Below are 17,300 nucleotides of genomic sequence, written 5' to 3'. Positions count from 1 at the left end.
TCAGTGGTGGAGCGTTGACCCACGAACCAGGAGGTCACAATTCGATTCCCGGTCAGGGCACATGCCTGGGTTGTGGGCTTGATCCCCAGTGGGGGGTGTGCAGAAGGCAGCCAATCAGTGATTCTTTCTCATCATTAATGTTTCTATCTCTCTTTCTCTCTCTCTTCCTCTCTCTGAAATCAATAAAAACATTTTTTTAGAAAGACACAGGAAAAGATAGTCCCTTTTTGCTCACAGATAAGACTATAACTGGACCTAGAAAGAATGACCACTATCCCAGGACCACAGGTGAGCCATCAGTAGAGAACAAGGCCACATGGTAGAGATGGTGGAAATGAGCTGAAAAACACAGGGTCCTTGATGCTGGGTTCAGTCAACTGACTGTTTCAGGCCTGGAACTGCTGTACCTTTGGTTTTCCTGTTAAATGAGATGACAAACTTCCTAATTATTTAAGCCAGTTTGAATCAAAGGTTTCTGTGATTTGTCACCAAGGATACCCTAACTAACTTCCATCAACCCCCACCCCCACTAGGACTCTATCATAAGACAAAAATATCAGAGATGTGAAGAAATACTTGATTACAATGACCCCACCATGGTTCTGTTTATAATACAAAACTCAGGAAGTAATAAATGTTTAACTATAGGAGAATTTAAAAAATGTAGCCATTAAACTTATGTGTTTAAAAATAGTGATGTGAGCTACATATTTTCCACAATTTCCTTTTCTTTCTCTCTTTTCCTGTAGCCCAAAGTGCAGAAAGAAAAGAAGGCCAAGGGGAAGAAGGTGGCTCCGGCCCCTGCTGTCATGAAGAAGCAGGAGGCCAAGAAGGTAAATCCCCTGTCTGAGAAAAGGCCCAAGAATTCTGGCATTGGACAGGACATCCAGCTCAAGAGGGACCTCACCTGCTTTGTCAAATGGCCCCCTACATTCGGCTACAGCAGCAAAGGGCTATTCTCTATACGTGTCTGAACGTGCCATTAACCAGTTCACTCAGGTCTTGGATCACCAGACAGCTATTCAACTGCTGAAGCTGGCCCACAAGTACAGACCAGAGACAAAGCAAGAGAAGAAGCAAAGAATGGTGGCTCAGGCTGAGAAAAAAGCTGCCGGCAAAAAGGGGGTGTCCCCACCAAGAGGCCACCTGTCCTTTGAGCAGGGGTTAACACCGTCACCACCCCGCAGTGAGAGAACAAGAAGACTCGGCTGGTAGTGACTACACACAATGTGGATCCCATCCGGCTGGTGGTCTTCCTGCCCTGCCTGTGCTGGCAGATGGGGGTTCCCTACTGCATGAGCAAGGGGAAGGCCAGGCTGGGTGTCTCGTCCACAGGAAGACCTGCACCACTGTTGCCTTCACGCAGGTTAACTTGGAAGAAAAAGGAGCTCTGGCTAAGCTGGTGGGAGCTATCTGTTCTAATTACAACAACAGATATGATGAGACCCATCGCTTGGGGAGGCAACGGCCTGGGTCCAAGTCAGAGGCTACCATTGCCAAGCTGGAAATGGCAAAGGCTAAAAACACTGGCCACCAAACTGGCTACGTGTACACTGTTGGGTTTTCTGTACATAAAAGTAATAAAAATTGTCCTTCAAAAAAATAATAGTGACATGAGAAAATACTCAAATGTAAAATTAGGTTAAAAAAATAGCACAATTCTCAAGAGAACTTATGCTGAGTCAAAAAAAGTCAATCTCAAAAGGTCACATACTGGATGACTCTATTTATACAACATTCTCAAACTGACAAACTTACAGAGAGATAGAGAACTGATCAGTGGTTTCTGGAGGCTAAGAATGATGGGGAGGAAAAGGATGACTGTCTAATAAGGAGCAACACAAGGGAGAGCTCTGTAGGATAAAATAGTTCTGTACTGCCCAGCAACGTGGCTCAGTAGTTGACTTATGAACCCTGAGGACACAGTTCGATCCCCGGTCAAGGCACATGCCCAGGTTGCGGGCTTGATCCCCAGTAGGGGGCATGCAGGAGGCAACCGATCAATGACTCCCTCTCCCTCTCCCTTCCTTTCTCTGAAATAAATAAAAACATATGAAAAAAAAATAAACACTAGAATAGAATTATCAAGTAACCCAGCAATTTCACTTCTAGGCTTATACCCAAGCGAACTGAAAACATATCAATATATATAAAAAGCCAGTGAATGGAACGCCGTAACGACCAGTCTGGTATATTTATTCTACCATAAAGAGAAATAAAGTACTGGTACATACTACAACATGAATAAACCTTAAAAACAGTATCTCAAAAGGCTACATACTATATGATTCCATTTATATTAAATGTCCAGTACAGGCAAATCCATAGAGACAGAAACGAGATGAGTGATTACCAGGGACTGAGGGCAGAGAGTGATTGCTAATGGGTACAGGGTTTCTGTTTGGGGTGATGAAAATATTCTGGAATTAGTGTTGATGGCTGTACAACCTATGAATATATTAAAAACCACTGAAGTGTACACTTTTAAAAGGGTGAATTTTATGGTATGTGAATTATATCTCAATTAAAAGGAAAAAAGACTGTAGTCCTAAATCCCCACAGACATTTGATTTTTTCAGGGTATTAAGAATGTTTCCTGTCTCTGATTCCTTCATTATATGACCCTTAAGAGGTGGGCTTCCTCCCTCAGCACCATAATGGCCCAGTAAGCTGGCCCCACCAAGGCAGAATACAGGGGAAAGTTTGGCCCCATCCTGAACGGTTAGACAGTAGCTCAGACTAAATGAGGCCCACCCCCGTCCCCTTTCTAGGCCATGTTCAAGACCCCAGCATCAGCCAAGGCTCATGACTAGGATGGAAGTACCACCCCACCCTCCCGCTGCCCACTCCCCACCTACCTGCTCATTCTTATGCTGGGTCATGTGGGACTTGAGCTGGAAGTAAGTGCTGAACTTGCTGGGGCAGAACTGACATAGGTAGGAGCTATCGATGAGGACCACCTGCTTGCCCTCCAGCTTCTCCCCTTCATCCTCACCTGCTGTGGGCAAGGCCTGGGGCTGTGGGGCACTCGACAGTGTCTGGCCCAACCCTATGGAGAAAGCCAGGAAGAGAAGTCACTGAGAAGGGCAGAGGAAGCACCAGGACAGAGAGACCACTCAGGAAGGATCACGGAACATCTCCTCCGTGCTCCACTGCGTACACCCCACACCCACCACATGCTTGGTGTTGGACACTGTTCTCAAAGCCCTGCACTCACATACAGTTGGTGTGCACTGATACCACACTTCCTGGTGCTAAAATACTGAAATACTTACATTCCAATTGATGAATAGCTATTGCCTCAAGTCTCCGGTCCCTGACCTCCCCCTCAGACACTCTAGACCTCTCTCCATGGTTGTTAAAAATCCTGAACACAGCTCCTAGCTGTACTCATCATGCCTCCCCAGCTCCTTGTTCTTTTTTTTTTTTAACATTCAACTATTATCCTTGTTCTAATTACACTCATTTGTTTGGTTGCCCTTCCCGCACATTCTCTAAGGACAGGGGCCTGGCACAGAGTAGGCCTCCATAAATGTTTGCTAAGTGACTGAACCCTTGGTGCTAGGCACTTTAGGAATTTAAAATAGAAAAAATGGTTTCTTCTCCAAGGAACTCACAAAGACTCAAAGTGCACACATAGAATGGCTAAATACACAGCAGGGCTACATCCAACAGGGAGATGATATAAAGTGGCCATGTGTTTTCTGCACAGCAACACACCCCTTCATTGGCTGGCACGTGGCAGGTGTTGCTCACCTATGGGGCTGCACAGGAAAGCCCCAGCCTTACATTGTCCAATACAGTGGCAAAGAGCCACATGTGGCAACTGAGAACTCAAAATTTGGCTCGTCCAAATCCAGATGTGCTAATAAATGCAAATGGATTTTGGAAACTTAGCATAAAAAAAAGAATATAAAATATCTTATTAATAATTTCTTTATATTACATGCTAAAATGACAATATTAATATATTAGGCTAAATAAAACATATGATTAATATCACCTTCTTTTTATGTTTTTTTAAAAGACAGATTATTAATCTTTTATTATTATACCACATAACAGTGGACTAAGTTATTTAGAGTTAGCACATGTACATATATGGGAATTACGATGGTCAGTGGTGGTTTACATTAAATATACAGGACTTTGTTTTTTAAGCACCCCTTTTTTTCCTTCAGAATAGTCCTTGAGCATCAATCAATGTTTCTTCCAGCAAGTCCTTTGCTTCATTTATTTTGGTTGCTAAGTACGGAGGTCCACCTTTATCTGGGTGATTCAAAATCATGATTCTCCTGTGAGCTGTTCTAATCTTGGCCTTGCCAGCAGATGGGTTTACACCCAAAATAAGACTAGCTTCTCATCTACTCATTTGCTGTTCAAATCCTCCTTTATAGTAGGATGAAAGGCTAGGAGTTGAAATCTTCTTTGCAGTTTCTGTGATTATTTGTTCCAGAGGTTTCCAGATCTGAAATACATAGCAACCTGCAAATGCAAAAGCTGCAACACCCAGTCCTACAGCTATCTTGCCAGGCCCTGGTGGATGTCCGTGTCAGGCCATTTGGTCGAGGGCAGTGCGTACTCAGCATGGCCGAGGCCCTCGCTGGCACCACTGAAGGCAGCCATGGCGAAGCGCCCAGGGAGATGGGTTTTTTATATTGTTTTTATGTAGCTACTAGAAAATTTTAAATGGCATATGTTGCTCATATTATATTTTTCCTGGACAGTGTTATTCTAATTAAACCAATATTAAGGAAAAGGTCATTAGTTCAGAAACAAGTGATGGCTTTGATGACAATTTTACAAACTATAAAGAACTTTGGAGATCACCTGCCCATAGAGGCCAAATAGATTTCAATTTCAGATAAACTGAGAGTGACTGCCTGGAGCCATCTATTGAAAATAGATTCTGAGGTGGTATCCAAACTCAGCAAAAATGATAGGTGATTGATTAGTGATGGTTGCCATGGCTACAGCATTAGAGTAACACCACACAAATCGTATATTTGTCATCCCTCCTTTCATCTATGCCCCACTTTATCACTGAAGTAGATTGAAGCCCAAAGAGGTCAAGGAGGTTGCCCAAAGCCACACAGAAACAAAACCCATGAAGCTGCAGAGGAGAGGTGTAGGGAGAGTGGCGTTCCCCCTTTCAACCCACCTGTGCTTTCCTCATCCTCCTGCCTGCTGGGGTTCAGGGCCATGACCTGCACAGTCACAGAGTTGCGAGAGATGGTGCCACCACTGCGCCCTGGAGGCCACACCTTGTGAGTCTGCATGTGCTTCTTGACATTAGACTTCTGGGCAAAGGCACGGCCACACGCAATGCACTGGAAGGGTTTCTCACCAGTGTGGCTGCAGGAAACAAGGCTTGTCAGCACCCTTGTAGGAATGGAGATGTGACCTCAACCCAGGAGCTCATGGCCACCAGGAAGCCCAGACAGAACATCTAGATGTTGCTGGCAACCATTCTGACACCATAAGGACAAGCCCGCTTGCTGAGGCAGGCAGACCAGAGACAGAAAGACCCTGTGCTCTTGGTGGCATTACTGAGCTGCTGAATCAACCACCCTGGAGCTAACTTTCTCCATGACCATCTTATACTGTGAGATGAAACATTTCCTAACAATTTAAGCCCATTTAAATAGGGATTTCTGTTATTTGAAGGAGAAAATATCCTAGCTATCACAGCACAGCACTTGTATCATCATTTACTATTTTCTTTCAAATAAATTCTACATGTTTTTTTAAAATATGTTTTTACTGATTTTACAGAAAGGGGAAGAGAGACAAAGAGAAACATTGATGTGAGAAATATCGATCAGTTGCCTCCTGTATGCACCTGACCAAGGTTTGAACCCGCAACCTGGGCATGCCCTGACCAGGATTTTTGGTGCACAAGACAATGCTCAAACAACTGAGCCATACCGGCCAGGGCCAATTCTATGTTTTAAAACTTAAAATATTTTCAAATGAAGCTTCCACTTGTTATTGTATACAGAAAACCACTTGTCATAAAAAGTAACCAAAATGCAATAATTTATAAAACGATCTAGAGCTGCATTGCCCAATAAGGTAGACATAAACCACATGGACTATTTAAATTTAAATTCATTAAAATAAAAATTTCAATTTCTTAATCATACTAGCCACATTTCAAGTGCTCAACAGCCATTTATGGTTAGTGGTACCCTATTAGACAGCGCCGTTTTGGGCATTTCCACCAGAAAGTTCTACTGGACAGCACCAGTGTAGACCAGTGATTCTCAAATGCGATTGATTTTGCCCTCCAGGGAACATTTAGCAATATTTGGAGACACTTTTGTTTGTCACAGCTGAGAAATGAGGACTGCTACTGGTATTTAATAGTTATAGGTTAGGAATGCTGCTAAACATTCTACCAGGCAAGGTGAGACCTCCACAGAAAAGAATGATGTGATAAAAAATGTCAATAGTGCCAAGGCAGAGAAAGCCTGTTCTAAAGAGAAGACTCTGCCTGCCATGTTTGGAATCTGTGACGTGTGCGCTAATTCATTTTCTCTGTCTCTCTCTTTCTCTTCCTCATAAAACATGAGCTAGCATGTGAGAGGCATTAGGAGAGACTAGAATCAAATTGAGGCTTTCTCCTTTGACTCTCCAAGAACTGAAAGAAATTGAAGAGAATAATTTTTTCACTGTCTTTCAGAACTTTTCGAAATCATGTCCAAGAACCACCTAAAATCATCTCATGTACCAATTACCTGACTCTGAGAAACACTGAACAAGTCCACCCCTCCATTTCATAGAAGAAAGACCTGAGGACCAGAGGGGTTCCCTGTATGTACTTGGAACAAGAGGTATTGTGGTTAGTCCTGAGTGAGCAGTCAGAGTCATATACGCAGAGCATGGCAGTCCTTGAGGCCAACCCTTTCTGCAGAGGTAAGGACTGGGTACCACCCCTCATGCCTGCAAAGCCCCTATCAGTTCAGGTCCACTTCTCCCCCTACCTCACCCCATTTGGACCTTCCCCATCATAGTGGGCAGGCCCCACAGCTTTCACAGACCCTCCCATTACTCCTGGAAGAGAAGAGGGAAAATCATCCTGACCTGGACTGAAGTTCTGGGAACCATGACAGGACAGATGGGGCCTTGGACACCACCCAGGTTAGGAGGCTGGGAAGGGACCCTTGCTTCCACTGCAGATGGCTTCCCAGCCAGGGCTGCCTGGGAGCCACCTGCCCCACCATGCCTGGGTACCTTCGGATGTGCTGCTGCAGGTCGAAGTTTTTGGTGAATGACTTGTCACAGTATGAGCACTTGAGTTTCTGAGCCTTTGGCTTCCCTGCAGCTGAAAGACAAAGTGGGAGGAGTGAGATGGTGAGGCTGGGGGTAAAACTATGGGTGCCAAGGGTAGCCTCCAGCCACTCTACTCCCGGGGCCTAGGGCCAGAAATCCCAGACCCTGGGAGATCTACTCAAGGACAGGCAGGGGAAGAGGCACAGGTGAGTCTCTCCAGGTGCTGGGGGGAGGAAAGCCTAGGTCCTGCTCTGCCTGGGCGAGCTGGACAAACCCCTCAGAGGCCCCCCTCTGCCTTAGGATAAAATCCGACCTCTCTGCTGTGGCCTACAGGGCTCTGCATTCTCTGCTTCCTGCCAACCTCATTATTCTCTCCATCTAGCTACAGCAGACTCCCTGCTAACCTTGAAAGACCTCAAACATGATCCCACCTCAGGACCTTTGAACCTGCTATCCCCCTTATCTGGCATCCTTGTCCTTCAGATAGCCACAAGGCTGTTTCCTTCTCATTCCCAGATGGATAGGTAGCATTATTCTCAATCACAGTACCCCATTAATCTCCTTCCTAGAGTAACCCATAAGTATTTATTTATTCCCTGACTGTCTTTTCCATTAAACTGTGATAACTGAGGAAAGGGAAATCCTGGAACAAGATGCTAGATCCCCAGTGTCTGACACCAAACTCAACATATATTTGTGAAAGAAAGGCAGTGTGGAAGTAGGTGACTGGAAGGCCCTGAAAATTTCTCTGCCCTTCTCACCCGCCAGCATTTTCTGACTCTGCTTCCAACCCATACCAGTGGCAGACATTGTTTCTTGCCTGCCTAATATCCATTCTCCCCTTCTTCTCTCCTCACAGGTGCTCTGCCTAAGGGGAACATTTCCCAGCTTCCTTTGCTGCTAGATATGCTCATGTGACTAAGTTCTGACCAATGAGATGTAAGCAAAAGCATCAAGCAGGACTGCTAGAAGCTGGCAGATGCCCCCTTTTTCCTTCTTATTGCCTAGAATATGAAATTAATGATTGGAGCTCTAGTAACCATCTTACACAATGAGGCACCCTGATAGCAGAAGCCACACACCAGGGATGGCAGAACAGAAAGATAGAGGATATGTGGGTTCCTGGTGACCATACAGGCACAGGATCTCCTGATTGCCTACCTCTGGCCTTGTTTTGCACAGGAGAAAAAATTCTATCATTTTGAAGTCACTCTTATTTTGGGTTTTTCATTACATGCAAACAAACTTAATCCTAATCATCATAAAAGGGAAGACTAGAACGAAGCAGCCTGTGGACAGGCCGATGCTGAGGAAAGATGCTCAGGCTGTGAGCCCACCTTCTGGGAGTCCACTGCCACCTTTGGCCCGTCGGGTCTTCAGCGTTGGTGGGGAGTCAAAGGTGGCCACGGTGCCCCCAGTGGTGCTGGTCATGGGGGCAGTGGGGTTGGGTCCTTTTGGTTTGAATCCCTGTTTGCCGGGGCTGTACACTGGGGGGGTGGGGTATACTGGAGCCTCCACACACTGGTTTGGCACCTAGAAGGACAGCAGAGTCAGGGAGAGAGCTCTGGGATGGAACAGGGAAAACCACCCCAGCCTGGAGGACCCTCACAGTGGCCCTGGCTGATCTCAGCCACTCCCCACCTACAGCACCATCCTAATCCCCCCACCTAGCTCAGTCACTCCAGTCACTCCCGAAACCCCTTTGAACTTCATGAAGTCAGAAGATTAGAAGCAGCTTTGGAGTCAGGTTGCCTGGGTTCAAATCCTGACTCTAACATTGACTGAAAAACAAAACAAAACCTAAGAGATCTTGGGCAAGTCTTTAAACTTCTCTGTCTCAGTTCTCACATCTGTAAAATGAGGCTAATCATAGTACCCCTCTCATTGGGTTGTTGTATGGATTCAATGAACTAATGAGAGCTTAGAATAGTGCCTAAAATAGAGTAAATACTCAATAAACTTTACCTATTGCTACTGCCACTATTATTATTATTATTGTAGCTTGCTTGCACAGAAGAACCAGGAAGTCAGAAAGGTGTGGGCCCCCACCAGCTACTCTACTTCTTTTTATTTTTTGTTAATCCTCACCCAAGGACATTTTCCCATTGATTTTTAGAGTGGAAGGGACGGGGAGAGACAGAGAGAGAAATACTGATGTGAGAGACACACATCAATTGGTTGCTTCCCTGCAACTGAGGTATGTGCCCTTGACTAGAATCTAATCCATGACCCTTCAGTCTGCTGGCCGACGCTCTATCCACTGAGCCAAACCAGCTAGGGCTGCTACTCCACTTTTTAAGTAACCCTGCTGGACACCACACTAGCAGGCATCCCTCAACCAAGAATTGACATTGAAACCACAAGAAATTAGCAAATTAATTGAGCCATTCAAACTTAGTTAACATCATGACACTAATGCATTGTGGGAAGCTTGGAACCACAGTCCTAGACTATCTTGCCAGCACAGTTCTGAACACAGATTAGGTTCTGCTCACAAGAAGCATGACATGTGGAAGGCGGGAGGGAGGTAGAAACCACTCTCCAGCAGCTGCGTTCAGATAGGTGGATTTAGTCAAGAGCCTGCAGTAGCTGACTGAACTCTACATCTCCTTCCTGACAACCAGCCCCAAGGACAGCAGGGCAACTGGGACAACCACAGTGGCATCCTACAGTTTCCTCACCTCTGGGTGCAGCAGCTGTGCCCTGGCTCTCTGGGCCAAGCAACAACAGTGAATCTGAAAACCAGTTATGCAACCCTGACTTTTGCTTCTCTAGCCCTACCATCAACTTTGTAAGCACCTAACTTCTTGCATTTAATCCTTCTGCCAGAAACACCTAGAGTGGTTTCTATTTTCCTGGCCAATACTACACTCAATAAATAGTTGTCACATGAATGAATTCACCCATCATTCAAGTTACTCCTGAGCAATTTTGTGACTGCCACTGGGTTAGCTCTCATTATCCCCAAAAGCTCTGCCAGGGGAGTTCCCATTTTAGAGAAGAAACTGAACTCAGAGAACCCTATTTCAAATACCTGCTATAGGCCAGGTACTCTGCTAAGGGCTAAGGATGCAAAATCAAAGACCCAGGCTCCAACCTCAAAGACCACGCTCTTCTGCATGGAAAATAAAAAATGGCAGCTCCCCCTGTACTGGCCCCTCTGCCTACCAGGCCACCACCATCCTCTCAACATCTCACTGACTTAACTTTTCCTTTTTAATTCAACAAAGTCCCAGACTAGAGAAAATCCTCTTGTAGGCTCTCATAACATCACATGCTTGGAGGTAAAATTTCCCCACTAGTCTGGTTCTCCTTACATATAGATGCCATCTGACATGGAATATATGTCTGTATGAATGACTCCAAGGTGACTGGGATAATGTGGCCTCAAGTGCAGGCAGGCTCTTTGTTATAACCATGCCCCCAGCACTGGCGTCTAGGAAGATTCTGAACTCTTATCACCTGGAGAGTAGACTGCTTATAGCCCAGAAGAGCTCTTCAGTATGGAGTTAGCATGGTTTATATGGTGTATTGATTGCATATGGCCTCAATTCTTTACCTCTCCCTCGCCCATGCCCTTTACAGTGTGACTTGGCAGCTTTTCCCATTAAGAGATGGCATCTATTTCCTTATTTATTTTTTAAATATGTTTTTATTGATTTTTAGAGAGCGAGAAAGGGAGAGGAACAGAGAGATAGAAACATGGATGAGAGAGAAACATCCCCTATTGGGCATGTGCCTGACCATAATTGAACCAGTGACCTCTTGGTTCATGGATCAGTGTACAGCCGCTGAGCCACACTGGCAGAGCTTCCTTATTTCTTAAATCTAAGCTGGCCTTAGCCCTGCTTTGAACAATAGAAGTGAGACTGTGTTACTTACAAGCCTAAGCCTCAAGAAGCCTTGAGCACTTCTGCTTGCATTACTGCATCTCCACCACTGCCTGGCTAACCTGCTGGATAATGAAAGATGGGTGGAGCAGAGCCGGGTTACCCCACTCATCCCACCCCAGGCCATGCTAGAGCAGCCGACAGCCAGCCAACCTCCAGACACAGGGGGAGCCCAGCCAAGATCAGCAGAGTTGCCACACTGACCACCATAGATGTGAGAACAAGAAATGGTTTTTCCTAGATGCCACTGAAGCTTTGTGGACATTTCTTACAGAGCCATAGCTAACTAATATATCTTGCTAGTTTTTAAAAAAAGTAACAGATACATACTTTTTGGAATCTCCCCAACAAACAGGTATTCTCTGTTCTGAGCACTCCCTGAGGGCTGCTTGTATTTATGCTACAGCCTCTATTTCACACTACCTTTTCATGGTTTGCATTTTACATTGACAGCAGTGATGGCTTGATTAAAGTCCCTCTCTCCCATGATGTGGTACACAACATGATCTGGTTTTACAACACCCCCGCCCCCCATGGTATCTCCAACAGTGTCTGGCACACGTTTGGTGCTTAGGAAAGGTCTGGGTTACCCATAATGACCATGACCAGTTTTTCCCCCTCCACCCCAAACCCCACCTCTGCTCACCTCCAAGGGTGGGTAGGCCTGCATTCCCAATGCCTGGATCTCCACTGTTCCACTTCCAGCCAGGGGTGCCGTGGCACTGTACACCTCCACCACGCCATTCCCGCCGGGGTTGGAACGCCCAGGGGGACCCAGGCTCTGAGGGGGTGGGGGTGGGGGCTGAGGGGGTGGAGGTGGGGGCAGTGGTGGAGGGGGTTGAGGCGGGGGTGGAGGCTGGGTGAGGTAGCTGGGCGCAGAATGCATGTTCAGGCTGCTCTGAAATCAGAAAAGAGAATTAAAGCGTCATAGTCTCTTGACACCAGCTGTCTTGTTTATCCGTGAGGAAGGACATTTGCCTTAGCTATGTGGGAAGAACGGCCACTCCCAAGGCAGTTCAGAGGACAATGCTGAGAGGGGGCTTGGAAACGAAGTTATGGGAGAATTCAGAGGCGCCATCAGCGAGGTGCTGCTATTCCTTTCCTTTGTGAAAAGTCAGCAAAAATGGCCCAGTTTATGCAGGAATGAGTTCACACAGCAGGCCTAATGTTGCTGTCTTTAGAAAGGCTTGCTTGTAGGACTGGCTCTTAACTGGCATCCGAGAACCTGCCTTGTAGAAGGTTCCCTATGTTGATAAGGCTCTTTTGCCCAGCTGGGGCACTGACCATATTGTATCAACTCACCTAGACTGTCTGCACAAACAATGTGATTTATGGTGAACACTTCCTTACCATCTGGACGTCTAGAGTTTTTATCATCATGGCTGGATATCTGTGACCAATCCCCAGCAAAAGCCTGAGTCTCAGAGTCCTAGGTGTGCTTCCCTGGGCAGAAACACTGCACACGTGTTGTTGCTCTTCATTGCTGGAGGAGTAAGTGTGCTTTGTGCAGCCTCTTCCTCATCCTCCAAGGAGGAGAACTTTGGAAACCTACACCTGGATTCCTCTAGACTCCAGCTGATGTGCCTTTTCCCCTTCTGACCCTTCTATGCATCCTTTTGCTGTAATAAACCACAGCCATGAGTACAACCATCCTAAATCCTGGGAGTCTTTCTAGGGAGTCACCACATGGGTGGGTGGCTATGGACCCCTGAATCACAGCCATGGATTATAGGAATTTATTCTACAAAAATAATCAAGCAGGTGGACAAAGATATCAACACATGGATGCTACTCCAGCAAAAAATGGCAACAACCTACATGTCCATCCACAGAAGCCTGGCTAAGCAGAGGGTGACCCATCACATGATGGAATCCTTTACAGCTGTTAAAACGATGATGCTGAGCAGCATTTCATAAAGGATGCTCCTTTTAATTGCTCTTCCTTGGGTTCCACAGTCAAATATATTTTGGGAAAAATCTGGGATGACAAAATCAAAAGTATGTCTTTATTGCAGGAAAAAAACAGGGACAAAGCAAAGGAAGAAGTAGGATGCCTCCACTTTAGGTTGGTTTGACCAGAGATCCTTAATATATTGGAAAATCCCAAGGAGCCAGTGTTCCAATGAACTTTTTGGGAAATATTGATGTACAGTTATAGGCATAGAGAATGAGGTTAAACAAAAGGCAAAGTAAGAAAAGAAAATTCCAGAACTGTGCATATAACATGACCCATTTAGATAGGTGTGTATATTATAAATTTTTTAAAACCTATTTCTAATTTTATTTGCATTCAAGGTCAGGAAAGCCAAAATTCTGATAGTGCTTTCTTTGAGTGGAGAGAATATGAGGGACTGATTGATTTCCCAATTTTTATGCTGAAAAATTCCAAACCTATAGAAAGATTGCAAAAAGAATACATTGAGCCCTTTCTGATTTGGCTCCGTGTATAGAGAGAGCATCAGCCTACAGACTGAAGGGTTTGATTTCGGTCAAGGGCACATACCTCAATTGCAGGCTCAATCCTCGGCCCTGGTTGGGGCACATGCAGGAGACAACCACTCGATGTGTCTCTCTCATCGTTGATGTTTCTATCTCTCTCCCTCTCTCTCCCTTCCTCTCTGAAATCAATAAAAAAATATTTTTAAAAAAAACCTCTATAAAAAGAAAGAATATATTGAACACTTTTCATTCTTCATTTAATTCACTCAGTTATTACACACATATATATGTTGTTTCATCAAGGCACCTGAGAATTAGCTACATACATCATAACACTTAGTTCCTCAAAACTGTACTCAGATACATCTCCTAAAAACAAGGATATTCTCCTATATAACCAAAATTCAAACATCACACTCAGGAATCTATCTATATAAAAGCCTAAGTGACCTTTCGATGGGTCGACCGAATGACCGGTCGACCAGTCGCTATGACCCACACTGACCACCAGGGGGCAGATGCTCAACGCAGGCCACAGCCAACCTCCCATGGCTGGCCAACCTCCCATGGTCCCTCCCCTGGGCCAGCTGGCCCCGATGGGGACTGGGTGAGACGGCTCTGATTGGCCCAAATCGCCGGTGAGGCTGAGAGACCCCAGCCGTGCACGAATTCATGCACTGGGCCTCTAGTTGGATGTAAATTTAATACTATTATCTAAAATATTCAAATTCCTCCACATTCTAATATCCCCAATAATGCCTTTATGGCTCCAACCCCAACAACCCAGGATCCAACCAAGAAACGCACATTGCAGTCAGTTACCATTATCACTTTACTTTCCAGATTATGAATAAATTTTTTTTTTTTTTTTTTTTTTTACTTTTCTTGTATATTTTCTAATGGACATGGAACACTTTTGTTAAGAATAAAAACAGGAGTCAAAATAGCTAGACTGTGGCTACGAAATTCCAAAGTCACATTCTGGGTCCCCTGCTGGGGTCCAACCCCAGCAGGTCCAGGGGTCCCCAAAGGTGAGGACGGAGTCGGCGAAGAATGAATGACATGGAAAATGGTTTCAGTTCATCAGCATAGCTAGGTTCTCCCTCCAGGATCTCCAGCGAAGTTCTGGTTAGGAACTCCAACCAAGTTCTGGTCAGGATCTCCAACCAAGTTCTGGTGCCATGTTCTGTCCAGGATCTTTTGCCATGTTCTCTTGCTAGGTTCTGTCTCTAGGTTCTGTCTAGGATCTCCAGCCAAGTCTCTTGGTTCTCTCTCTAGGTTCTCTGTCTAGGTTCTGTGTAGGATCTCCAGCCAAGTCTTGTCTCTAGGTTCTGTAGTCAGGTTCTGTTGCAAGGTTCTCTAGCCAGGTTCTCCAGCCAAGTTCGGTCGCCAGGTTCTTTAGCCAGGTTCTATCCAGGTTCTTTTGCCATGTTCTGTCTAGGTTCTCCAGTGAAGTTCTGTAGCCAGGTTCTGTCCAGGATCTTTTGCCATGTTCTCTGGCTAGGTTCTGGTTAGGATCTGATGTTTATTGTCTTGTTACATCCATATTTATACCAGCCGATTTTAATCCTGTCAATTTCTATTACAAAGGTTAGGGCGTTTCTCATCTCCATTCCAGGGAGTAAAGATTATGTAGCTTAACTACCTGCCTGGCACTTAATTAAGGGGTTGTATCCCCTCCCTAACCTCCGGGAAAAATCCCCACCTGGGGAAACAACCTTTCTCGGAGAGGTGACCTTGGTTAAAACACATGACGCTAAAGGGAGCAAACATATTAAGAACAGTATGCTATATATGCCAGGTCCATTGAAACATATGCTGTGCAGATGTTTCTTTCCTGCAGCGACTGTGTCAAGCAGCAAGGATGGACCGGCTCCCGGCAGTCCCCATTAATGTGGCAGCCTTCCCACCCACAGGGCTGGGCAAGGGCAGGCTGGCTGTCCTCCTTAGCATGGGGGAGAGCTGGGGCCATGCCCCCTTCTTTCTACAAGATTCTGAATCTGCAGGAGGCAACATGCAGGCCTGGAATAAGATCCTGTGAAAAGTTAGCCCCCTTCTTACCTGCACAGGCGGGGGGCCCTGGGGCATGGGTTGGTCCAGGGATGTGAAAGCTGACATGGCAGACATGAGCACATCATCGCTCACCAAGATGTTCCCCTGCACCAAGGTCTGGATCAGTGGAGACGGGGGCACTGTGATGTACGTAGAGATCTGGAGAGAGAGGGAGGGAGGGAGGGAGGGAGGGAGGGAGGGAGGGAGGGAGAGAGAGAGAGAGAGAGAGAGAGAGAGAGAGAGAGAGAGAGAATGAACATGTGTGAGGCTCTGGAAAGAAGCAGAGAGCAGGATGCAAAAGATCTGGGTTCCGAAGTCCCACAGACCTAAATTCCATTTCCACCTCTGATGCTCCCTGCTACTGTGTGACGCTGAGCAAGTCACTCTACCTCTCTGAACCTCCATTTTCCTATCTATCAAATGAGAGTAATAAGTCATACTTCCCTGTAAGGCACATAACCTATGACTCAGAAATAATACTTCTGGTATCTATCCTAGAGAAGCACACATGTCCACAGGGAGTTCATGAACAAGAGTATTCTGCACAGTGTTGTTTCTTATAATTCAATGGATTAAAAGTACAATATAGTCGTGGGTAGAATACTATACAGCAGGCAAAAGATATTGCATGAAAAATCAAATGTTATAATAACATGTACATTATGTACTCTTATTTTTAAAAATCCAAAATAATACTATTATATAATTCCTGTGAATACTTAAATAAGTATGTGAAAGTATCTTAAAAGGTTGAGAAGGATACTTGTCAGTAGTTACCTGGGGACAAGGGAGAGGAATAGTGCCAAAGAGGCCTTGATTTGTAACATTCTTTTACAAAGAAGGGAAATATGTATTACTTTCAAACAAATGAATGAATAATAAAAATAATAATATGCTCTCAGGTTAACAGTGAGGATGAAAGGCAGATCTTACAAGAGAGAGTCAAACGTCAAACCTGCAGTGACTGCTCCTATCCGTAGATGGAAAGGGTATTTTGTTTTGTTTACCTGTTGCTTTCTTTTCTAATTTTTATTTATTGATTTGAGGGAGAAAGAAAGAAACATCAATTTGTTGCTTCACTTACCTATGCATTCATTGGCTGATTCTAGTACAGCCGTGGGCAAACTACGGCCCGCGGGCCAGATCCGGCCCGTTTGAAATGAATAAAACTAAAAAAAAAAAGACCGTACCCTTTTATGTAATGATGTTTACTTTGAATTTATATTAGTTCACACAAACACTCCATCCATGCTTTTGTTCCGGCCCTCCGGTCCAGTTTAAGAACCCATTGTGGCCCTCGAGTCAAAAAATTTGCCCACCCCTGTTCTAGTATGTGCTCTGACTGGGGACCAAACCTTTGTATCAGAATGACACTCTAACCAACTGAGCTACCTGGCCAGGGTGATTGTTTGTGTTCTGAAATTATTTTCTCGCCTAAGACTGGGAGAATTTTTCCCTCTCCTTTTATTGAAAACAAACAAAAAAAAAGGTGAGGGGGAAATATATTCTGATAACAAAACTCATACTCAATGAGTGAGAAAAAGAACTGTGTTCAGTGTTAGATGTCTGTAGCAACTTGAAAAGTTTCAATCTACATGTCCTATGGGCCTGGGCATGAAGTCTTTCATTTTGATGACAAGAATT

The 17,300-nt window shown here is 45.1% G+C and overlaps 1 protein-coding gene and 2 pseudogenes across 2 annotated transcripts in view; 1 reads left to right on the top strand and 2 right to left on the bottom strand.

Annotated features, from left to right (window-relative positions):
- ZNF341 (zinc finger protein 341) overlaps positions 1–17,300 on the bottom strand; it is a 50,551-nt gene that overhangs the window by 22,630 nt on the left and 10,621 nt on the right. For both annotated transcript variants that reach the window (XM_070420155.1, XM_070420156.1), the window contains exons 4-9: positions 15,666–15,815; positions 11,812–12,063; positions 8,613–8,808; positions 7,237–7,327; positions 5,162–5,355; positions 2,859–3,049 (exon numbers count right to left, since the gene is read on the bottom strand). In XM_070420155.1, coding sequence (XP_070276256.1) covers positions 2,859–3,049; positions 5,162–5,355; positions 7,237–7,327; positions 8,613–8,808; positions 11,812–12,063; positions 15,666–15,815 — 1,074 coding nt within the window. The remainder of the gene's footprint in view (positions 1–2,858; positions 3,050–5,161; positions 5,356–7,236; positions 7,328–8,612; positions 8,809–11,811; positions 12,064–15,665; positions 15,816–17,300) is intronic.
- On the top strand, positions 265–2,813 carry LOC139014273 (large ribosomal subunit protein eL8 pseudogene; annotated as a pseudogene).
- Positions 4,178–4,626, bottom strand: LOC139014272 (dnaJ homolog subfamily C member 15 pseudogene; annotated as a pseudogene).

Source organism: Myotis yumanensis, unplaced genomic scaffold, assembly GCF_028538775.1.
Source record: "Myotis yumanensis isolate MYYU_CA2020_CCGP unplaced genomic scaffold, mMyoYum1.0.hap1 SCAF_7, whole genome shotgun sequence".
NCBI lineage: Eukaryota > Metazoa > Chordata > Mammalia > Chiroptera > Vespertilionidae > Myotis > Myotis yumanensis.
The sequence above is the reverse complement of the archived record's forward strand: the minus strand, read 5'-3'. Positions and strand labels throughout refer to the sequence as shown.